At 42.1% G+C, this 18,761-nt stretch overlaps 1 protein-coding gene across 1 annotated transcript in view; it reads left to right on the forward strand.

Moving 5' to 3' along the window:
- Nucleotides 1–1,719: 1,719 nt before the first annotated feature.
- Nucleotides 1,720–18,761, forward strand: part of Sdc2 (syndecan 2) — a 119,975-nt gene continuing 102,933 nt past the window's right edge. Inside the window, exons 1-2 of the mRNA XM_052161522.1 lie at nt 1,720–1,731; nt 13,980–14,285. Of these exons, the coding sequence (XP_052017482.1) occupies nt 1,720–1,731; nt 13,980–14,285 (318 nt within the window). The remainder of the gene's footprint in view (nt 1,732–13,979; nt 14,286–18,761) is intronic.

Below are 18,761 nucleotides of genomic sequence, written 5' to 3' on the forward strand. Positions count from 1 at the left end.
GATCTTTATAATACATTACTGTTGTATAGTTTGGTCTTCTTATGCAACTTCTAACAATGGGAGCAGGTGCTGTCTCTGACTGAGTTGCCTGCCTTTGGAACCCTTGCCTCCTAGTGGGTTGCCCTGTCTAGAACTAATAGGAGAGGAGCTTCCTATTCTTACTGCAACCTGACAAGGCTTGACAGGTTGATATCCAGGGGAGGCCTGCCTTTTTATGAAGAGAAATGAAGAAGTGGATGGAGGTAAGGATGGGGGAGGGACTTGGAGGAGAGAAGGGAGAAGAAACCGCAGTTGGGAAGTAATTAATAATAATAATAATAATAATAATAATAAAATAGCAGTCATAGAAAAGCTTTAAGAAAAAGATGTATTACCATGTAGAAGGAGAAAAATAGTAAATTAATTAAAAATATTTGGAGTTGACCAACTCCAAATAGAATTCACGCAGAAAAAGATTCTATGAATCATTTGCCATTAGGAATCTCCAGATAACCTGAGTAGTGAGCTGACCATTCATACTCAGCATGCATGCTCTGGGAGGAGAAAGATACCTCCTGCTGCCTGGACGTCCTCTAACATGACTTTCACTAATCTGGGATTCACTAATATGAGGTCTTCTAACATGCTGACCACTAACGTGATGTACACTAGCATGATGCCCACTCATATGATGTCCTCTAACATGATGTCGACTAACAGGATGTTCTCTAACATGATGTCCAGTAACATGACGTCCTCTAACAAGAGATTCATGAACATGATGTCATCTAACATGATGTCCTCTGACAAGATATTCTCTAACATGATGTCCACTAATGTGATGTCCACTTATATGATGTCCACTTACATGATGTCATCTAACATGATGTCCTATGACGTGATATCCACTAACATAATGTCCACTAACATGATATCTACTAACACGATGTTCACATATATGATGTCCACTCACATGATGTCCTCTAACATGATGTCCACTAACATGATGTCCTCTGACATGATATCCACTAACATGATGTCCACAAGCATGATGTACATTTATATGATGTCAAATTAAATGATGTTCTAAAATATGTTTTATAACATGATGTCCTAACATTATGTCCTCTGACATGGTGTGCACTAACATGATGCTCACTACCATGATGTCCACTAATGTGATGTCCACAAACATGCTGTCCACTAACATGGTGTCCTCTAAAATGATGTCCACTAACATGATGCCCACTAACATGATGTCAACCAACATGTTGTTCTCTAACATGATGTCCAATAACATGTCCACTAACATGATATTCTCTAACATGATGTCCAATAACATGTTGTCCACTAACATGAGGTCCACTAACATAATGTCCTTTAAAATGATGTCCTCTAACATGATGTCCAATAATATGAGGTCCCCTAGCATGATGTCCTATAACACGATGTTGTAAAGAAATATGCAAAAGGTATTTCTATAACATTGTTTACCGGTGTGTGTGAGGAAGTCAATTGGAATAAGCAGCATGCTATGGGGAAAGGGGTGGATCAAACAGGAAACACCTACCCAAAGAAACCAGGAGGAAGATGGTAGGAAGTTCTATCAAGGAACTTGGTGTTCAAAAAAATAAAGAAAGCAAGAAAGTGTGTTTCCTATTATGTAAAACAAGAAAAAATATACAGCAAAACCTTTTGTGTGACTGTCATATATGTGAATGTGTGTCCATACTGGGTTAGATGAACAGAGAGGTAAAGGTGGAGTGATTCATGTTTGCTGCTTGCATGGTTCATAGTCTACCAGGCACTGGCATGTGCCTTTGGGGTACTGGGCTTGCAGCAGTGCCTTGATTATGAAGAACTGCCCAGGCTTTGTCATTTGTGCTATGAGGAATGGAGACATTTAACTTCTGACTATGAAAGAGTGCATGTCTTTCCTTTCCTAAAGTTGCTGTTGCTGCTCGTCCTACAAATCCTCCTCTGCTGCTGCTGTAGCCGCCACTGCTGGCACCACCACCACTACCATCGTCATCATCATCACTTTGCAGTATTGAGTGTTGAACCTAGGGTCTCAAACATGCTAAGCAAGCATTGTACTAGAGTTGCTATATTAACTCCTAGTCCTACTTTTACCTTTTGTTTCAAGACAGGATTTCACTAAGTAACCCAGGGTGGCCTTCAACTTAGTAGTCCAGGCTGGCCTTGCACTTGTGATTTTTCTGCCTCAAACTCCCAAGTAGCTTTATCATTCCTATGTCAAGGAGGTGATTTTTAATCAATTTGATTTTCATATCTCTATTTCAGGGCTTTCAGCTTTGACATTTTATACTATTTCTCCAAGGATTTATTTTATTTTCAGCTTGTCATAGAACTTTCATTACATGATATAATGGAGTGTACTTTTGTTTCCTATTCATTCCTAATGTCATGAATGTTTCCTATTCTTTTAGCTAAACAGCAGAACAGCTTTCTAAGAGTAAGTTTTATTAATTGTCTGAAAGTCTGTTATCTAATCCATGGGTGTAATGGAAAGTTTCTTGGAGGTGTACAACTCATAGTAGGAACTCAGATATTTTTGCTAATGGGATTGCTGCTAAACAGATGCTTAAGGGGCACTCAGGAATTGACTTCAAATAGAGGTGAGAAGACAGGTTCTTCTAGGCAGAGAAAGTAATAACTGTACTGACATGACAATGGATAACACACTACTAGCATTTATATGAAACTCACCACGTGCCAAGTAACTTATTAAGTAATTTGGATTATTACTTCATATACTCTTTACATTAACTCTAGGGTAGTCAATCTGCAGATGAAGAAACGGAGGCCTGGATTCAATGTGTCACGCCTTTATGAATAAAGTAACTAGTGGAAGCAGACGATGGGTGACTCAGTAGAGAACAAGCATGGGAACCTGACTTTGGATTCCCAGAACCCATGTAAAAGTTAGGTGTGGCCACACACATGTTTAACCAGAGATCTAGTGTGTTAGAGATAGCCACCAGCTCAGCAGACAAACCGTTACCTCTTGGAGTGACAAAGGAGAAAAAGCATATTTGATCCTGGGGGGGGGGGAGTTAAACACACAGAAGTTCATGCATGCCTTAATTCTCTCTCTCTCTCTCTCTCACACACACACACACACACAATTAATAATAATAAAATAGTAAATAATGAATCCAAAATTCTGTGGAAATGACTTTCAAACTACTGTTGTTGCTTAAGTCAAGGGCATAGCCTGCCATGTCAAGTGACAGACAAACCTGCTTTATCTAGCTTTTTGACATATTGGCTCACCTAATAATTTTTTAGGAATGGCCACCGGACCTGTCATTCATTTCATTTGGTCAGTAGCATTTTCATATCTGAACATTTGAGAACTTTATATCATAGATCTCTTAGAGAAGAAATTCAGTGAAGTAATGGCCAACAGTAGTTTGTATGTATTCATTCACAGTATTAACACTATTTCATTTGAAGAATCTCTATATCTATCTATCATCTATCTATCTATCTATCTATCTATCTATCTATCTATCTATCTATCTATCTGTCTGTCTACCATCTATCTATCTATCTATCTATCTATCTATCTATCTATCTATCTATCTATCTATCATCTATCTATCTATCATCTATCTATCTATCTATCTATCTATCTATCATCTATCTATCTATCTATCTATCTATCTATCATCTATCTATCTATCAATCATCATTTTTTGTTTTGAGTATCTGAAATACCTAATTCTACAGGAAAACATTTCTCCTAAGAAAATTCAATAATTATAGACCTCTTTTGTTTTAAAATTTGCCCTCCCCCATCTAAATAACTTTTTGATGATGTGAATTCATGTGAACCTAGTAAGTGTATCAAGAGTCTGTCTTTTTTTTTTCTTTTTTTTTATTTTTTATTCGATATAATTTATTTACATTTCAAATGATTTCCCCTTTTCTAGCCCCCCCCACTCCCCGAAAGTCCCGTAAGCCCCCTTCTCTTCCCCTGTCCTCCCTCCCACCCCTTCCCAGTTCCCCGTTCTGGTTTTACCAAATACTGTTTCACTGAGTCTTTCCAGAACCAGGGACCACTCCTGCTTTCTTCTTGTATCTCATTTGATGTGTGGATTATGTTTTGGGTATTCCAGTTTTCTAGGTTAATAACCACTTATTAGTGAGTACATACCATGATTCACCTTTTGAGTCTGGGTTACCTCACTTAGTATGATGTTCTCTAGCTCCATCCATTTGCCTAAGAATTTCATGAATTCATTGTTTCTAATGGCTGAATAGTACTCCATTGTGTAGATATACCACATTTTTTGTATCCACTCTTCTGTTGAGGGATACCTGGGTTCTTTCCAGCATCTGGCAATTATAAATAGGGCTGCTATGAACATAGTAGAGCATGTATCCTTATTACATGGTGGGGAATCCTCTGGGTATATGCCCAGGAGTGGTATAGCAGGATCTTCTGGAAGTGAGGTGCCCAGTTTTCGGAGGAACCGCCAGACTGCTTTCCAGAGTGGTTGTACCAATTTGCAACCCCACCAGCAGTGGAGGAGTGTTCCTCTTTCTCCGCACCCTCTCCAACACCTGCTGTCTCCTGAATTTTTAATCTTAGCCATTCTGACTGGTGTAAGATGAAATCTTAGGGTTGTTTTGATTTGCATTTCCCTAATGACTAATGAAGTTGAGCATTTTTTAAGATGCTTCTCCGCCATCCGAAGTTCTTCAGGTGAGAATTCTTTGTTTAACTCTGTACCCCATTTTTTAATAGGGTTGTTCGGTTTTCTGGAGTCTAACTTCTTGAGTTCTTTATATATATTGGATATTAGCCCTCTATCTGATGTAGGATTGGTGAAGATCTTTTCCCAATTTGTTGGTTGCCGATCTGTCCTCTTGATGGTGTCCTTTGCCTTACAGAAACTCTGTAACCTTATGAGGTCCCATTTGTCAATTCTTGCTCTTAGAGCATACGCTATTGGTGTTCTGTTCAGAAACTTTCTCCCTGTACCGATGTCCTCAAGGGTCTTCCCCAGTTTCTTTTCTATTAGCTTCAGAGTGTCTGGCTTTATGTGGAGGTCCTTGATCCATTTGGATTTGAGCTTAGTACAAGGAGACAAGGATGGATCAATTCGCATTCTTCTGCATGCTGACCTCCAGTTGAACCAGCACCATTTGTTGAAAAGGCTATCTTTTTTCCATTGGATGTTTTCAGCCTCTTTGTCGAGGATCAAGTGGCCATAGGTGTGTGGGTTCATTTCTGGATCTTCAATCCTGTTCCATTGATCCTCCTGCCTGTCACTGTACCAATACCATGCAGTTTTTAACACTATTGCTCTGTAGTATTGCTTGAGGTCAGGGATACTGATTCCCCCAGATTTTCTTTTGTTGCTGAGAATAGTTTTAGCTATCCTGGGTTTTTTGTTGTTCCAGATGAATTTGATAATTGCTCTTTCTAACTCTGTGAAGAATTGAGTTGGGATTTTGATGGGTATTGCATTGAATCTGTATAGTGCTTTAGGCAAAATGGCCATTTTAACTATATTGATTCTACCGATCCATGAGCATGGGAGGTTTTCCCATTTTTTGAGGTCTTCTTCCATTTCCTTCTTCAGAGTCTTGAAGTTCTTGTCATACAGATCTTTCGCATGTTTGGTAAGAGTCACCACAAGATACTTTATACTGTTTGTGGCTATTGTGAAGGGGGTCATTTCCCTAATTTGTTTCTCAGCCTGCTTATCCTTTGAGTATAGGAAGGCCACTGATTTGCTTGAGTTGATTTTGTAACCTGCCACTTTGCTGAAGTTGTTTATCAGCTGTAGGAGCTCTCTAGTGGAGTTCTTTGGGTCACTTAGGTAGACGATCATGTCGTCTGCAAATAATGATAGTTTGACTTCCTCCTTTCCAATTTGTATCCCTTTGACCTCCTTATGTTGTCGAATTGCCCGAGCTAGTACCTCAAGTACAATATTGAAAAGATAAGGAGAAAGGGGGCAGCCTTGTCTGGTCCCTGACTTCAGTGGGATTGCTTCAAGTTTCTCTCCATTTAGTTTGATGCTGGCTACCGGTTTGCTGTATATTGCTTTTACTATGTTTAGGTATGGGCCTTGAATTCCTGTTCTCTCCAAGACTTTAAGCATGAAAGGATGCTGAATTTTGTCAAATGCTTTTTCAGCATCCAGTGAAATGACCATGTGGTTTTGTTCTTTGAGTTTGTTTATGTAGTGGATTGTATTGATGGATTTCCGTATATTGAACCAACCCTGCATTCCTGGGATAAAGCCTACTTGATCATGGTGGATGATCGTTTTGATGTGTTCTTGGATTCGGTTGGCAAGAATTTTATTGAGTATTTTTGCATCGATGTTCATAAGGGAAATTGGTCTGAAGTTCTCTTTCTTTGTTGGATCTTTGTGTGGCTTTGGTATCAGCGTAATTGTGGCTTCGTAGAAGGAATTGGGTAGTGTTCCTTCTGTTTCTATTTTGTGGAATAGTTTGAAGAGTATTGGTGTTAACTCTTCTTTGAAGGTCTGGTAGAATTCTGCACTGAAACCATCTGGTCCTGTGCTTTTTTTGGTTGGAAGACTTTCTATGACTCCTTCTATTTCTTTAGGCTTTATGGGACTGTTCAGATGGTCTAGTTGGTCCTGATTTAATTTTGGTATTTGGTATCTGTCAAGGAAATTGTCCATTTCCTCCAGATTCTCCAGTTGTGTTGAGTACAGGCTCTTGTAGTAGGATCTGATGATTTTTTGGATTTCCTCAGTTTCCGTTGTTATGTCTCCCTTTTCATTTCTAAGTTTGTTAATTTGGATACTTTCTCTGTGCCCTTTGGTCAGTCTGGCTAAGGGTTTATCTATCTTGTTGATTTTCTCAAAGAACCAGCTCCTGGTTTTGTTGATTTTTTGTATGGTTCTCTTTGTTTCTACTTGATTGATTTCGGCCCTGAGTTTGATGATTTCCTGCCTTCTACTCCTCCTGGGTGAAATAGCTTCTTTTTGTTCTAGGGCTTTCAGGTGTGTCATTAAGTTGGTAATGTATGCTCTCTCCATTTTCTTTTTGGAGGCACTCAGGGCTATGAGTTTTCCTCTTAGCACTGCTTTCATTGTGTCCCATAGATTTGGGCATGTTGTGTTTTCATTTTCATTGTGTTCTAAAAAGTCTTTAATTTCTTTCTTTATTTCTTCCTTGACCAAGGTGTCATTGAGTAGAGTATTGTTCAATTTCCACGTGTATGTGGGTTTTCTGTTGTTTCTGTTGCTATTGAAGACCACTTTTATTCCATAGTGATCAGATAGGAGGCATGGGATTAGTTCTATCTTCTTATATTTGTTGAGGTCTGTCTTGTGACCAATTATATGGTCGATTTTGGAGAAGGTACCATGAGGTGCTGAAAAAAAGGTATATTCTTTTGTTTTAGGATAGAATGTTCTATATATATCAGTTAAATCTAATTGGTCCAAAGCTTCAATTAGTTTCATTGTGTCCTTGTTTAGTTTCTGTTTTCCTGATCGGTCCATTGAGGAAAGTGCAGTGTTGAAGTCACCCACAATTATTGTGTTAGGTGCAATGTGTGCTTTGAGTTTTAATAAAGTTTCTTTTATGAAAGAGGGTGCCCTTGCATTTGGAGCATAGATGTTCAGGATTGAGAGTTCTTCTTGTTGTATTTTTCCTTTGACCAGCAAGAAGTGTCCCTCAGAGTCTCTTTTGATGACTTTGGGTTGAAAGTCAATTTTATCTGATATTAAAATGGCTACTCCAGCTTGTTTCCTGAGACCATTTGCTTGTAAAATTGTCTTCCAGCCTTTTACTCTAAGGTAGTGTTTGTCTTTGACCCTGAGGTGTGTTTCCTGTAAGCAGCAAAATGTAGGGTCCTGTTTACGTATCCAGTCAGTTAGTCTGTGTCTTTTTATTGGGGCATTGAGTCCATTGATGTTAAGAGATATTAAGGAATAGTGATTGTTACTTCCTATCATTTTTGACGTTATTTTTTAAATTTGATTGCTTAACTTCTTTTGGGTTTGATGAAAGGTTACTATCTTGCTTTTTTCAGGGTGAAGTTTCCCTCCTTGTATTGGTGTTGTCCTCCTATTATCCTTTTTAGGGCTGGGTTTGTGGATAGATATTGGGTGAACTTGGTTTTGTCGTGAAATATCTTAGTTTCTCCATCTATGGTGATTGAGAGTTTTGCTGGATATAGTAGTTTTGGTTGGCATTTGTGTTCTCTTAGAGTCTGCATGAGATCTGCCCAGGACCTTCTAGCCTTCATAGTCTCAGGTGAAAAGTCTGTTGTGATTCTGATAGGTCTTCCTTTATATGTTACTTGGCCTTTTTCTCTTACTGCCTTTAATATTCTTTCTTTGTTTAGAACATTTGGTGTTTTGATTATTATGTGACGGGAAGTATTTCTGTTCTGGTCCAGTCTGTTTGGAGTTCTGTAGGCTTCTTGTATATTCATGGGCATCTCTCTCTTTAGGTTAGGGAAGTTTTCTTCCATAATTTTATTGAAGATATTTGCTGGCCCTTTAAGTTGTAAATCTTCACTCTCATCTATGCCTATAATCCTTAGGTTTGGTCTTCTCATTGTGTCCTGGATTTCCTGGATATTTTGGGTTACAAGCTTTTTGCATTTTGCATTTTCTTTAACTGTTGAGTCCATGGTTTCTATGGAATCTTCAGCATCTGAGATTCTTTCTTCTATTTCTTGTATTCTGTTGTTGATATTTGCATCTCTGTCCCCTGATTTCTTCCCAAGGCTTTCTATCTCCAAAGTTGTCTCCTTTTGAGTTTTCTTAGTTGTTTCTACTTCTGATTTTAGATCCTGGAGGGTTTTGCTTAGCTCCTTCACTTGCTTGTTTGTGCTTTCCTGTAATTCTTTAAGAGATTTTTGTGTTTTTTCTTTCATGACCTCAGCCTGTTGACCAAAGTTCTCCTGTATTTCTTTAAGAGATTTTTGTGTTTCGTCTTTCATGACCTCAGCCTGTTGAGCAAAGTTCTCCTGTATTTCTTTAAGTGTTTTTTGCATTTCCTCCTTGTTGGCTTTTGTATTCTTCTGGATTTCTTTCAATGATTTTTGTGTTTCCCTTGCAAGGGCTTCTAACTTTTGATCCATTTTCTCCTGAATGTCCTTCATGTGTTCCTGTACCAGCATCATGACCAGTGATTTTAAATCCAAATCTTGTTTTACTGGTGTGATGGGGTATCCAGGACTTGCTGGTAGAGGAGAATTTGGTTCAGATGTTGCCATATTGCCTTGATTTCTGTTAGTGACGTTCCTGCGTTTGCCTTTTGCCATCTAGCTCTCACTGGTGTTACTTGGTCTTGTCAGTGCTGGACTCACCAGTGCAAGCTGCCCCTTCCCCGTTGGCCTCTGGTGCACAGCTTACACTCTGCACTGCCTGTAGACAGGGTGCTGTTGTCCAGGCTGTTCAGATCCCGAAGCAGGCACCTGAAGGCTCCCGCTGGGGCCCGCAGGATTTATTGGAGCACACCGACTTCTCCCAGCTGGCCGCCCGGAAGCCCCCACTAGCCTCTTGAGGGACCTGGAGATGTGGCGGCCACCCAGGCTGATCCGAAGCGGAGAGAGTTGAGCTGGGGGCTTCTGCCTGAGGCCTTGCCCCAGATTGTGTCTGTGGACCAGGTGGAACCCGTGTGCACCCCCAGGGAGCTCCGAAGGTGTATGTTGCTGTGACCTCCCCTGTGCTCTGCTCACTCCGCTGGGCAGCCGATTTCCCCAACCGGGCTGGCGCACACTAGGTTAGCCTTGTCGCCCGGGCCCTGAGTCCAGGCAAACGCCTGGGAGGCCAAGGTCCGAGCAAAGTTCCCCTATGGGTTTATGACTGTTATTTGGGTCCGCCAGGTGACCCGGATGGCGGGCGTGCATGTCCGCGCTCCCCGAAAGCACCGGGAGAGTCTGTTGTGCTAATAACCTCCTGGGCGGGTTGACACACAGATGGCCCACCAAGCCGCCCAGTTCTTGGGGTCAGTCCTGTGCCTTTTGGGGCCTAGACCCCCGTTTTGTTAGCCTCAGGCTACGCTTGTTAGCAGTCTCTGCCCTCCCGAGCACTCTGGCTCCTGTAGGCAAAATGGCGGCGCGTGCGCCGGCCGGGGCAAAAAAAACTCCTGGCTGGGTTGGCGCCCCGATGGCCACTCGAACAGCCCAGGGCCTGGGTGCAGGCCAACGCCCGTCTGGCTCAGACCCCTGCGGTGTTGGGCCTAGGATTATGTTTGTGTACCTCAGTCTGACCGATCTCTGGAGCCCGGGATCAAGATGGAGGTGAGTCTCTCCTGACTGGCGGGAAGCCGAGTTCTAAGAGTCTGTCTTTATTCAGACTGATAAGGACCTATCCATTCATCATTGATCACTAAATAGCAAGAACTTCATACCAGCCTGGAATGAAGATAAGGCAGTCAGAGTTTGGCCTCATTTGAATTTCTTTGTTGATAACAATGAAATAAATGCTTTTCTTCCTCTACTGTTCACCCCAATGGCAGTTTCCCCTCCCTCCACTCCTCCTAGCCCCTTCTCTCTGTTCTCCCCCAGATCAACTCCTCCTTTGAAGAAACACTCTTCTAACAGCTTTTAATAAGGGAAGAGAAATTTGCCTTAAGGAATCTAAGGTATCTTGAAGATACTAATGGAAGTAGACCTGGGGATAAAGAAAGTGCACTGTGTATACGTAATGGGGTGTTATTCATCTTTGAGAAGAGGCAATCTCATGATCTATTTGTGATAACATACTTGAACCTGGAGGGCCTTCTGTTAAATGAAGACAGGCACAGAATATCACGTGACCTCACTGATATGTGGAACCTATAACAATTCAGTTATAACCATACAACAATGGTTACCAGAGCCAGGGTGGATGTCAGCCAAATGATTCAAAATTTTATTTAGACAAGAGGAATAAATTTAAGAATTCTATTATAACTATTTTGGATGCAGTTAATAAAAATTTATTGCATTTTAAAAACAGCTAAGAGAATAAAATTTAAGGCTGTTTCATCACAAAAAAGAGGTAACTAATTGGCTTGATTTCATCATTTTACAGTGTACGCACGTTGCAAAACAGTGTTTGTACAACATTATTTTATTTATTTTTTGTCCTTTTGGTTGCTTTCCTTCCCACGTTTTGTTTTGGCCTGAGTTAGAGTCTCAGTATGTAGCCAAGGCTGACCTTGAAATTGCAATCGACGTGCATTAGACTAGCCAGTACTGAGATTGCACAAGTATATATATCACCAACTTTTACACTAAATTTTTAATGATTTAAGTTCACTATTCAGATAGCACGTAGCAGGATGGCCATGCATGTTTCCTGATTGCCTTTTGAGAACTGTACTGATGTACTAGGTAAGTGGACTCAACAGTTTCATTTCCTATCTTACTCAAGGGATAATTTATGTTATTTATGTGTTTTAAAGTTTCTTTTCTTTCCTGTCTGTTTCATTATTACTGGAAATGTGAATTTTGCTCAACATCAGCACCATGCTGATTTTGTATAACTGAAACCAGCCACTTTCCCTGATGAAGGCTGATGGAGGCAGAGAAACAGTGAAAATTCAATGCTACAAATAGATTTTGGTTGGAGTGCGTGCAGATTTTCTCCACAGCCTTAGCTTACCTGCCATTATTAGCAATGAGGGATTAATAGTTGGCTAATTGGGTTTCCTTTGCTTTCAAATTCTATCACTTTCAGGCTGAGTCCTTCAAATTGATTTCTAGCGTATACCCACACCATTCCATGGACCAGCAAATAGGAGAACAACCAAGACCTGAGAAGTGACATCGTGCTGCTGTTGGTGGCTTCGCATGCTTGTCAGGATGAAGCACCTGTTTATCCATGGTTTTAACTGTCATTCGATACACTAGTGACAGTGTCCAATTTGCCATCTTAGGTGAAACACTGTGTCTTCAATGGCAGTTATTTCTATTTTTAAAATTCTTTCTGGTTTTTGGGCCTAAGGAGATGGCTTAGCAGTTAAGAGCATGTGCTGCTCCTGCAGAAGACCCCAGTTCAGTTCCCAGAATCCACTTAGCAACTCACAATCTTCAGTAATTCTAGTTCCAGTGGTTCTGATGACCACTTTTGGCCTCTCTGGGCACTGCAGGTGCACGTCAGACATACATACACATTGCAGGCAAACAAAATACACATATGAAAAAATAAAAATATGAAAATAAGTCCAGTTTTCTTTAAATTTTTTTGGTTCTCTACATTTTATTTCTTTTATATGCTTTCTGATTTTCAATTTTAAGCACATATATTTACATGTACATGTGTGATGCTGTGACACACATGTAGTAGTCAGAAAACAACTTTTGGGAACCGATTTTCTTTTTTCCATCATGTGGGCTCCAGGGATAGAACTTAGGTGGTCAGGATTGGCAGCAGCTGCCTAAACCTGCTGAGTCTTATCACGGACCCTCATCTTAGATCTTTTCTTCTGAGACAACACCATGAAAGCTTCTTAGAAGACATCAGTTAAGAATATTTTCTTGCTTTACCCCTCAAAGTCCAGCTTATCAGCTGGAGAACCTCAGAATATATGGAGAATGATCGCTAGTCTATTCAGAATATTTTCTTATCAGATATATTTCACAAAATTCAACTGGATTTTAGTCTCCACGAAGTTTTATAAAAACTTCACTTAGCAGATGTAGAAACATCTTTCATAATTCTCATCTTTCGAGACCTTTCTGATGACCACTAGTTGCACCCTTCTCTGTCCTCCCTTGGCTGTCAGTGCCTTAGGCTACTCATAAGAACCAGAAAGTTGGGAATTAATTATCTGAGCCAGAGTTGATGTCTTAAAGAGTTATGATTCTCCTGCTATTTTTTTCTTTTGAGATTTAAAACAGTGACTTATCACTAAAGCATTGTAATAGTCACTTAGGAAGTAACTACAGTTTAGTCTGAGTTCTAAGATGGCTATGGCCTCTTGTGTGTGTGTGTGTGTGTGTGTGTGTGTGTGTATGTGTGTGTGTGGTGATAAAATGTGAGCAGCAAAAATGATTTGTAAGCCTTTAATGAAGTTGTGCTTTGGAGCTGTTGTGTTTTGGGTTTTAAGAAACTTTGTTTTTTGCTTTTTCAGGGGCTGGGGGTTGGAGTTGGGGGCAGATGGGGTGGAGGTGGGGAACGGGAGAAGGGTCCGAGGAGAATCTGAACACGAACTTGTTACAATTACTTTTGTCGTTTCTGAATTGCAGTCGACATGATCTGGTGACCTACGGGCATTGTAAATGCTTGGAGGGGATCTATAAACTTTCTCATTTTTTTCCCCGACTCTCAGCTTTCTGGTGACCCAATCCTCACAAGTCAGAAATGGCTCAGTATGCATATCAAACCTTCATTGATTTTTCTTTAGAAAATTAAAGCGAAGTAAAGGAGAAGGAAAGGGAAAGGGTGACAGAACGATGGTGGGGAGAGGAGAGGGTGTTGGGAAGGGGAAAGAAGGAGAGAGAAAATGAAAGAGCTCTAAGGTTTTCAGAGGCACGTTCCCCGAGCAGCCACAGCGTGGAGCTGCGAGCTCCCACTGGCTCTGGGAGCTGCCAATCGCAGTGTAATCCCGTAAGAATTTCTCCCGGGTTTATCATGGACTACTGGCAACCGCCTTTTCCCCAGTCGCCCGGAGGAACCCTGAGCTGCTAGCTTGGGAGGGAGGAAAGGTGGGGGTGGTAGAGGCGGAGGCGGAGCAGGACTAGGACCAGGCTGAGGACGCGGAGGGGGGTGGGGTAAGATCGAGGGGAGGACCCGGGGGCGGCGGCGCGCAGAAGGAGGGGCGCTGCAGCCCAGCCACTAGCCCAGCTGCGGATTGCTGTACTCCAGATACTCCTGGCGCTCCGGCCCCGCGGATCGCGCGTCCTCGCCGCTAGGCATCCTAAACTTCAGCAGCAGCTCGGTTTCAACCCACTGACTGCTTGCTTCAAATCAGACAGCACTGCGACCCAGATACCCGAGTCCGCGGAGTGGAAGCACGGCGGCGAGTAGGACTAGACCAAGAAAACAGCCTGGCGCAGCAGCAACTCTGGGTTGGGAGTGCAGAAGCCAACAAGTGAGAAGGCACAGCGTTTCCGGGGCGCAGCGCTAAAGCAAGAGCAGGCACCAGAGAAGACTGCTAGAGCTCGGAATCCGAGCCCAATCCTCTCTCCTGGACGCGGCTCAGTTCCCATCTTTTCTAGGCCTTCTTCGGCGTGCGCTGGGCTTCATTTTATCCTGATACAAGCCAGGCTCCCGGGGAATATGCAGCGCGCGTTGATCCTGCTCACCTTGGGCTTGATGGCCTGTGTGTCCGCAGAGACGGTGAGTGGGCCTAACTGGGGACGCGCGCTTTAATGGGTGCCCAGGCAACTAGAGGAGCCAGCGGGTAATTGGGGAGCGCCACCTGGGGGATCCACCACCCCTGAACGTGGGGTTGCCTTGGATCTATTGAGACAAATGAGCTTGCTTTTCCACCACTTGCCCTGGTCTCTTCCTTTGCCCTCTTGCACAATCGAGTTGCTACAGGGAGTTACCCCCACCCCATGTCTTCAGGGTCTTCAGGGGTGGGAGCACAAGACTTGGAGGTTAGTGACTCCAAAGGTCCTTAAAGTCATTTCCAACTTTCTGCCTTCGGGGTTTTTGTGATGTGGTCTAGGAAGGACAGAGGGCTAAAAGTTGCAGATTACTAGTGTACCACTAAGGGCCAGGAAAGGATCCGGTAAGCTCTGGGCGCTAGACAAGCCCCAGGGATAAGTTGGAAACTTTAGGGAGGATCTGTTTCTATATACACCATCCCCCTACTCCAGGCTTTCGGCTTGACTGTAGGCAAGTTTAGGGAAATAGGGTCCATACTGAAGAAACAGAGTATTGGGAGAGGAAGTTTCTAAAGTTCATTTGTTTAATACCCCCCTATTGCTGGAACAAGTCATCCACACTATGTGGACTAGCAGCCGGTGGTCTATTCTGTAGCTTTCCGGAACAGGCCCGGGCTCTCTGGCCTCTTCAGTCTTCCACGAACCCTCCTCGTGGGGTGAAGCTGGGGCTGTAGGAAAGAGATGAAATCTTAATCTAGGTGGCTCTGGAATGTCACAAGTTGGAAAGATGAGGGTGCTTGTGACATTGCTTTGGCCCTCAGAGCCTATGGTTGCTGGGGGATAAAGGCTTCTTTTCTACCAACCTCCTGATCCCATGGATCCCATGTTCCAGTGAGACTCTTCTTCCACTACCAGCATCCTTCCCTCTCTGTGCCAGTGGGAACCTGATTTCTGGTCAGGATTGTGTTTCTGGGTTTGGAGTTTGTTTCTCTGCCCAATGAACGCACTCCTGTGCCCTCGACTAGTGTGGCGGCCCCTACCTGGGCCACTACGGGTCTGTTTTGGCAGGTGGAAGTCCAGGCAGCTTCTATTGGCTCACAGTCCCAGGACTGCTGGCTCAGTCAGGGAGTGCTCCTCTTTCCTTGACTGTTGGTTCCTATGCCATTCCTTTGGCGTCCAGCAAGTTGCCCAATTTGAATTAATGGAAAAACCTTTAGCTGGGCTAGCTAGTGTCCTCCTCTTTTGACCCTTGCACGATTGGGAAACCTTTTGGCATTCAGCAGAAGATGGACATTTGTGATCAGGGGTGGGGTAGGGTAGGGGTGCTGCTGTGTGGGCCAGCAGATCACTGTCCAGAGTTCGAGTCTGGAGGATTTAGAATCATCATAGGTTAGGTGAATGTTGGAGTGATTGAGGCATAAAAACACGACTCTGAGACTTACTGGAATTTCTCACAGGCAAACGATGTTTAATCCATTGAAACTAGTGATCTCTCTTGGCTAGTTCTGAACTTTGGCTTGCTGTAAACTAAATTGGAGCTATTCTGTGTGTATTTCAGAGAAAACAAAACAGCACCAAACAGCAGCAACAACCATAGCATTACATAGCTGTGCAAAACAGGCAAAGGAACAGCTTAATTTATTTTCCAGAGAGGATCTCATCAACTGCAGAGTTGGGGACATTTCTTTGCAGAACCTGGTTCACAGATTTGTTAGGAAAACAGCCCTTTGGAGCTTTTGTGTGGTTTTGATAGATTCTTAAGGCCTCGTGGGGTTTGCTGTTGTTTGTTTCCCTTAAGGGTGCTTGTCTCCTCTCTGCCAGATTTTCCATGAAATCTCTTATGTTTGGGGCTCTACCATTTTCTCAGTTCAGAACATAATTGAATGTTTTCCAAGTGAGCAGCTTTATTGGAAAGATTCTATTTTGAGCCCTTGAACTATCATTCAAAGGATGATTAAAGATTTTTAAAATGTCAAAGTGAGAATCCTACATATAGCCTTTGTTGGGCAGTGAGTCAGTCTTTCTCAGTAAAAACTGTTTCAAAACCCAAACTAACTAATCGTCCATTTACATTGCTTTTCTGCCTGCATTTGCTTCACCTAAAGTGGCATAAATATACCCAGACTTGAAAGACATGATTTTGTTTTTAAAGTTAGCTATTACAGAACATTATTTCCAGCACTTTGTATTTTAATTTGGAAACTGCAGTAGTGTTCTGGGATTTAAAAGTAGTGTTTGTCTGAGCTCAGACTCCTTTTGGCAAGAATGGAAAAATATCTGCAGCTAGTGATTTTTTTAGTTTTATACTTAGCTTAGAGGGAGAAAAGCTTCTCAGGCACTAAGGTTCAAAACTGTTTAGGGAAAGGAACTAGGGGCCTCTTCTTGAGGAAATGGAGACAACAGGGAAGCCTGGCTCTAGGGACCCATTCATGCTTTCCGCTGGCAGCTGAAGACCTTCACTGTTGGAAGGATGGTGAAGGGAAAGTGACAGTGTGGGCAGCAGTGATGTGTTACTAGGCTTATGTCAATGTTTTACATGACCGTTTATCTTAGAAATGATATAGTACAGACTGCTGTAAACATATAATTTGAACTAAAAATATGTTTAAGGAAAGGAAGCATTTTGAACTGGTGGAATTTTATAAACATTCTTAGATGTCTGTAAATTAAAAGAAACTGTCAAGTCATTTGGAGCCATGCAGTACCTCAAAAGGCATTATGAAAGCCAGGCTCTGGAAACTTTGCACTAGAAAGGAAATTAAAGCTGAAATACTATAGCTATTAGCAGTCTTTCTTTAAATGTATTTTTGTCAGTTCTAATGGGGCAAATTACTTGAGCTGGAAAGTTTGACAGAAACAAAGGCTCTTTATCTTTCAGTTCAACATTAGCAGTAGAGAGTTGTCATTTAAGAAGGAAAGCTCAGAAGATGGGTGTTCAAGAAGGAATTTGAGTATGGCTTTCAACTCTTGCTTATGGGAACTAGAATACCTTTTTCATTTCATTTAAAAATGCTAATCAATAGTAGTACTTTTGCATATTTATGATACTTTGATTCATGTCATTGTATGACATTCAAATCAAAGTAGTATGCTTTGTTCTGGTGTTGTCTGCCATTCAAACAGCAGCCTAAGAATGGACTGTGTAACATGGTCACCTGGAAGACACCTACGATAATCATAAGTTAGGAAAGAATTTTAAAACGTCAGTTAGCTTTTTTTTTTTCAAAAAGCAAAACTAATTTTCAAGCCTTCAGGACACTCCCAGACCTGATCATGGGTAGTTTGGAATCTTCTTGGGACTGTCTATTCTGAGACTGAGCTGGCTAAGCTGAGCACAGTCAACTCTGTCATTAAGGAGTTTTTGCAAGGAATCTGTCATTTGCAGGGAATCTAGTCAAGCCATTGTGCTATTGGTGTGCCTGCTGGTTGTGACCCAGCAGGTCCTGGGAGGGATGCCTGTGAGCAGAAGCTGACCTTCCTCTGCCAGAAAACCAAGTTAAACAATCTTGCCCGTCATTCTCTCCTTCCCAAGGTAGAAAGAAGGCTTGCCATTCATACCTGTGCCAACAATACATTCCAGTATCTCAAAGTCATCTCATTCTTTCATGGAGTAGGAGCCAATATAAAATCTTAGAAGAAAGCCCACAGCATGAAGAAGAGCTTTGATTGAAAACAAGGCCATCCTGTTTTAAGTTTTTAGGCTGCCTCAAAAGTTTTAATTCTAACCTCATCAACCGGAGTTTTGAAGAAATCCGTGATTCGTTCATTTTTCATGGTTCCCGTCTATACCCTGCCTCTAAAATCACCAGTGTCTTGACCCCTCCTCTTGCCAGCAGGCAGATTTTCCTGCTCAGTGCTGGGATTAAGCAGTGAGCAAGCCTGCAAATCCTCTGCATCTTCTTAGTAGCTGTATAGTTACCATCCTTGGTCTGGTGCTGGTCTGCTCTGTGGTTTGCCCTTTATCACTTTGAGATGTTGCCTGTAGTCCAGAAACTACCTTGTATACCCATCGTGGTTTATAGTCTGCATTCATTGGCCAGCTTCATTAGCTGTTCCGTGCTAACACTGCTTCCTGGGCACTCCTTCTTGGTCACTGTTGTGATTCTTCCTTAGACACAGAATTTAAGCATCCCTCCTTTAGTATTCTGTTCATTAGACCTCAGCTTCAATAGTTTTTCATGATTGTTCCAGTCCAACCCCCTTTTATGCTCCTGTAAGTAGCAAGACAGACTGACAAGGTCATGGGAAGTGCATACAAATACAAATCTAACGAGTTTATCTCCAATTTATGCAGACAGAGCCTCAGTGTGTGTGTGTGTGTGTGTGTGTGTGTGTGTGTTTGGGTAATTTGTATCTTTTACAAAGCATCTCTAATGGTTAAAATGAGTCATCTGCCCCTGAATCACAGGTCACTCCTTAATTATGGACTGTCCTTGTAGCCCATCCAGACCTTTAAGCTGTGACTGGGTTAGAGCACAACTGG

The sequence above is a fragment of the Apodemus sylvaticus genome, chromosome 17, assembly GCF_947179515.1.
Source record: "Apodemus sylvaticus chromosome 17, mApoSyl1.1, whole genome shotgun sequence".
NCBI classification, from domain to species: Eukaryota; Metazoa; Chordata; class Mammalia; order Rodentia; family Muridae; genus Apodemus; species Apodemus sylvaticus.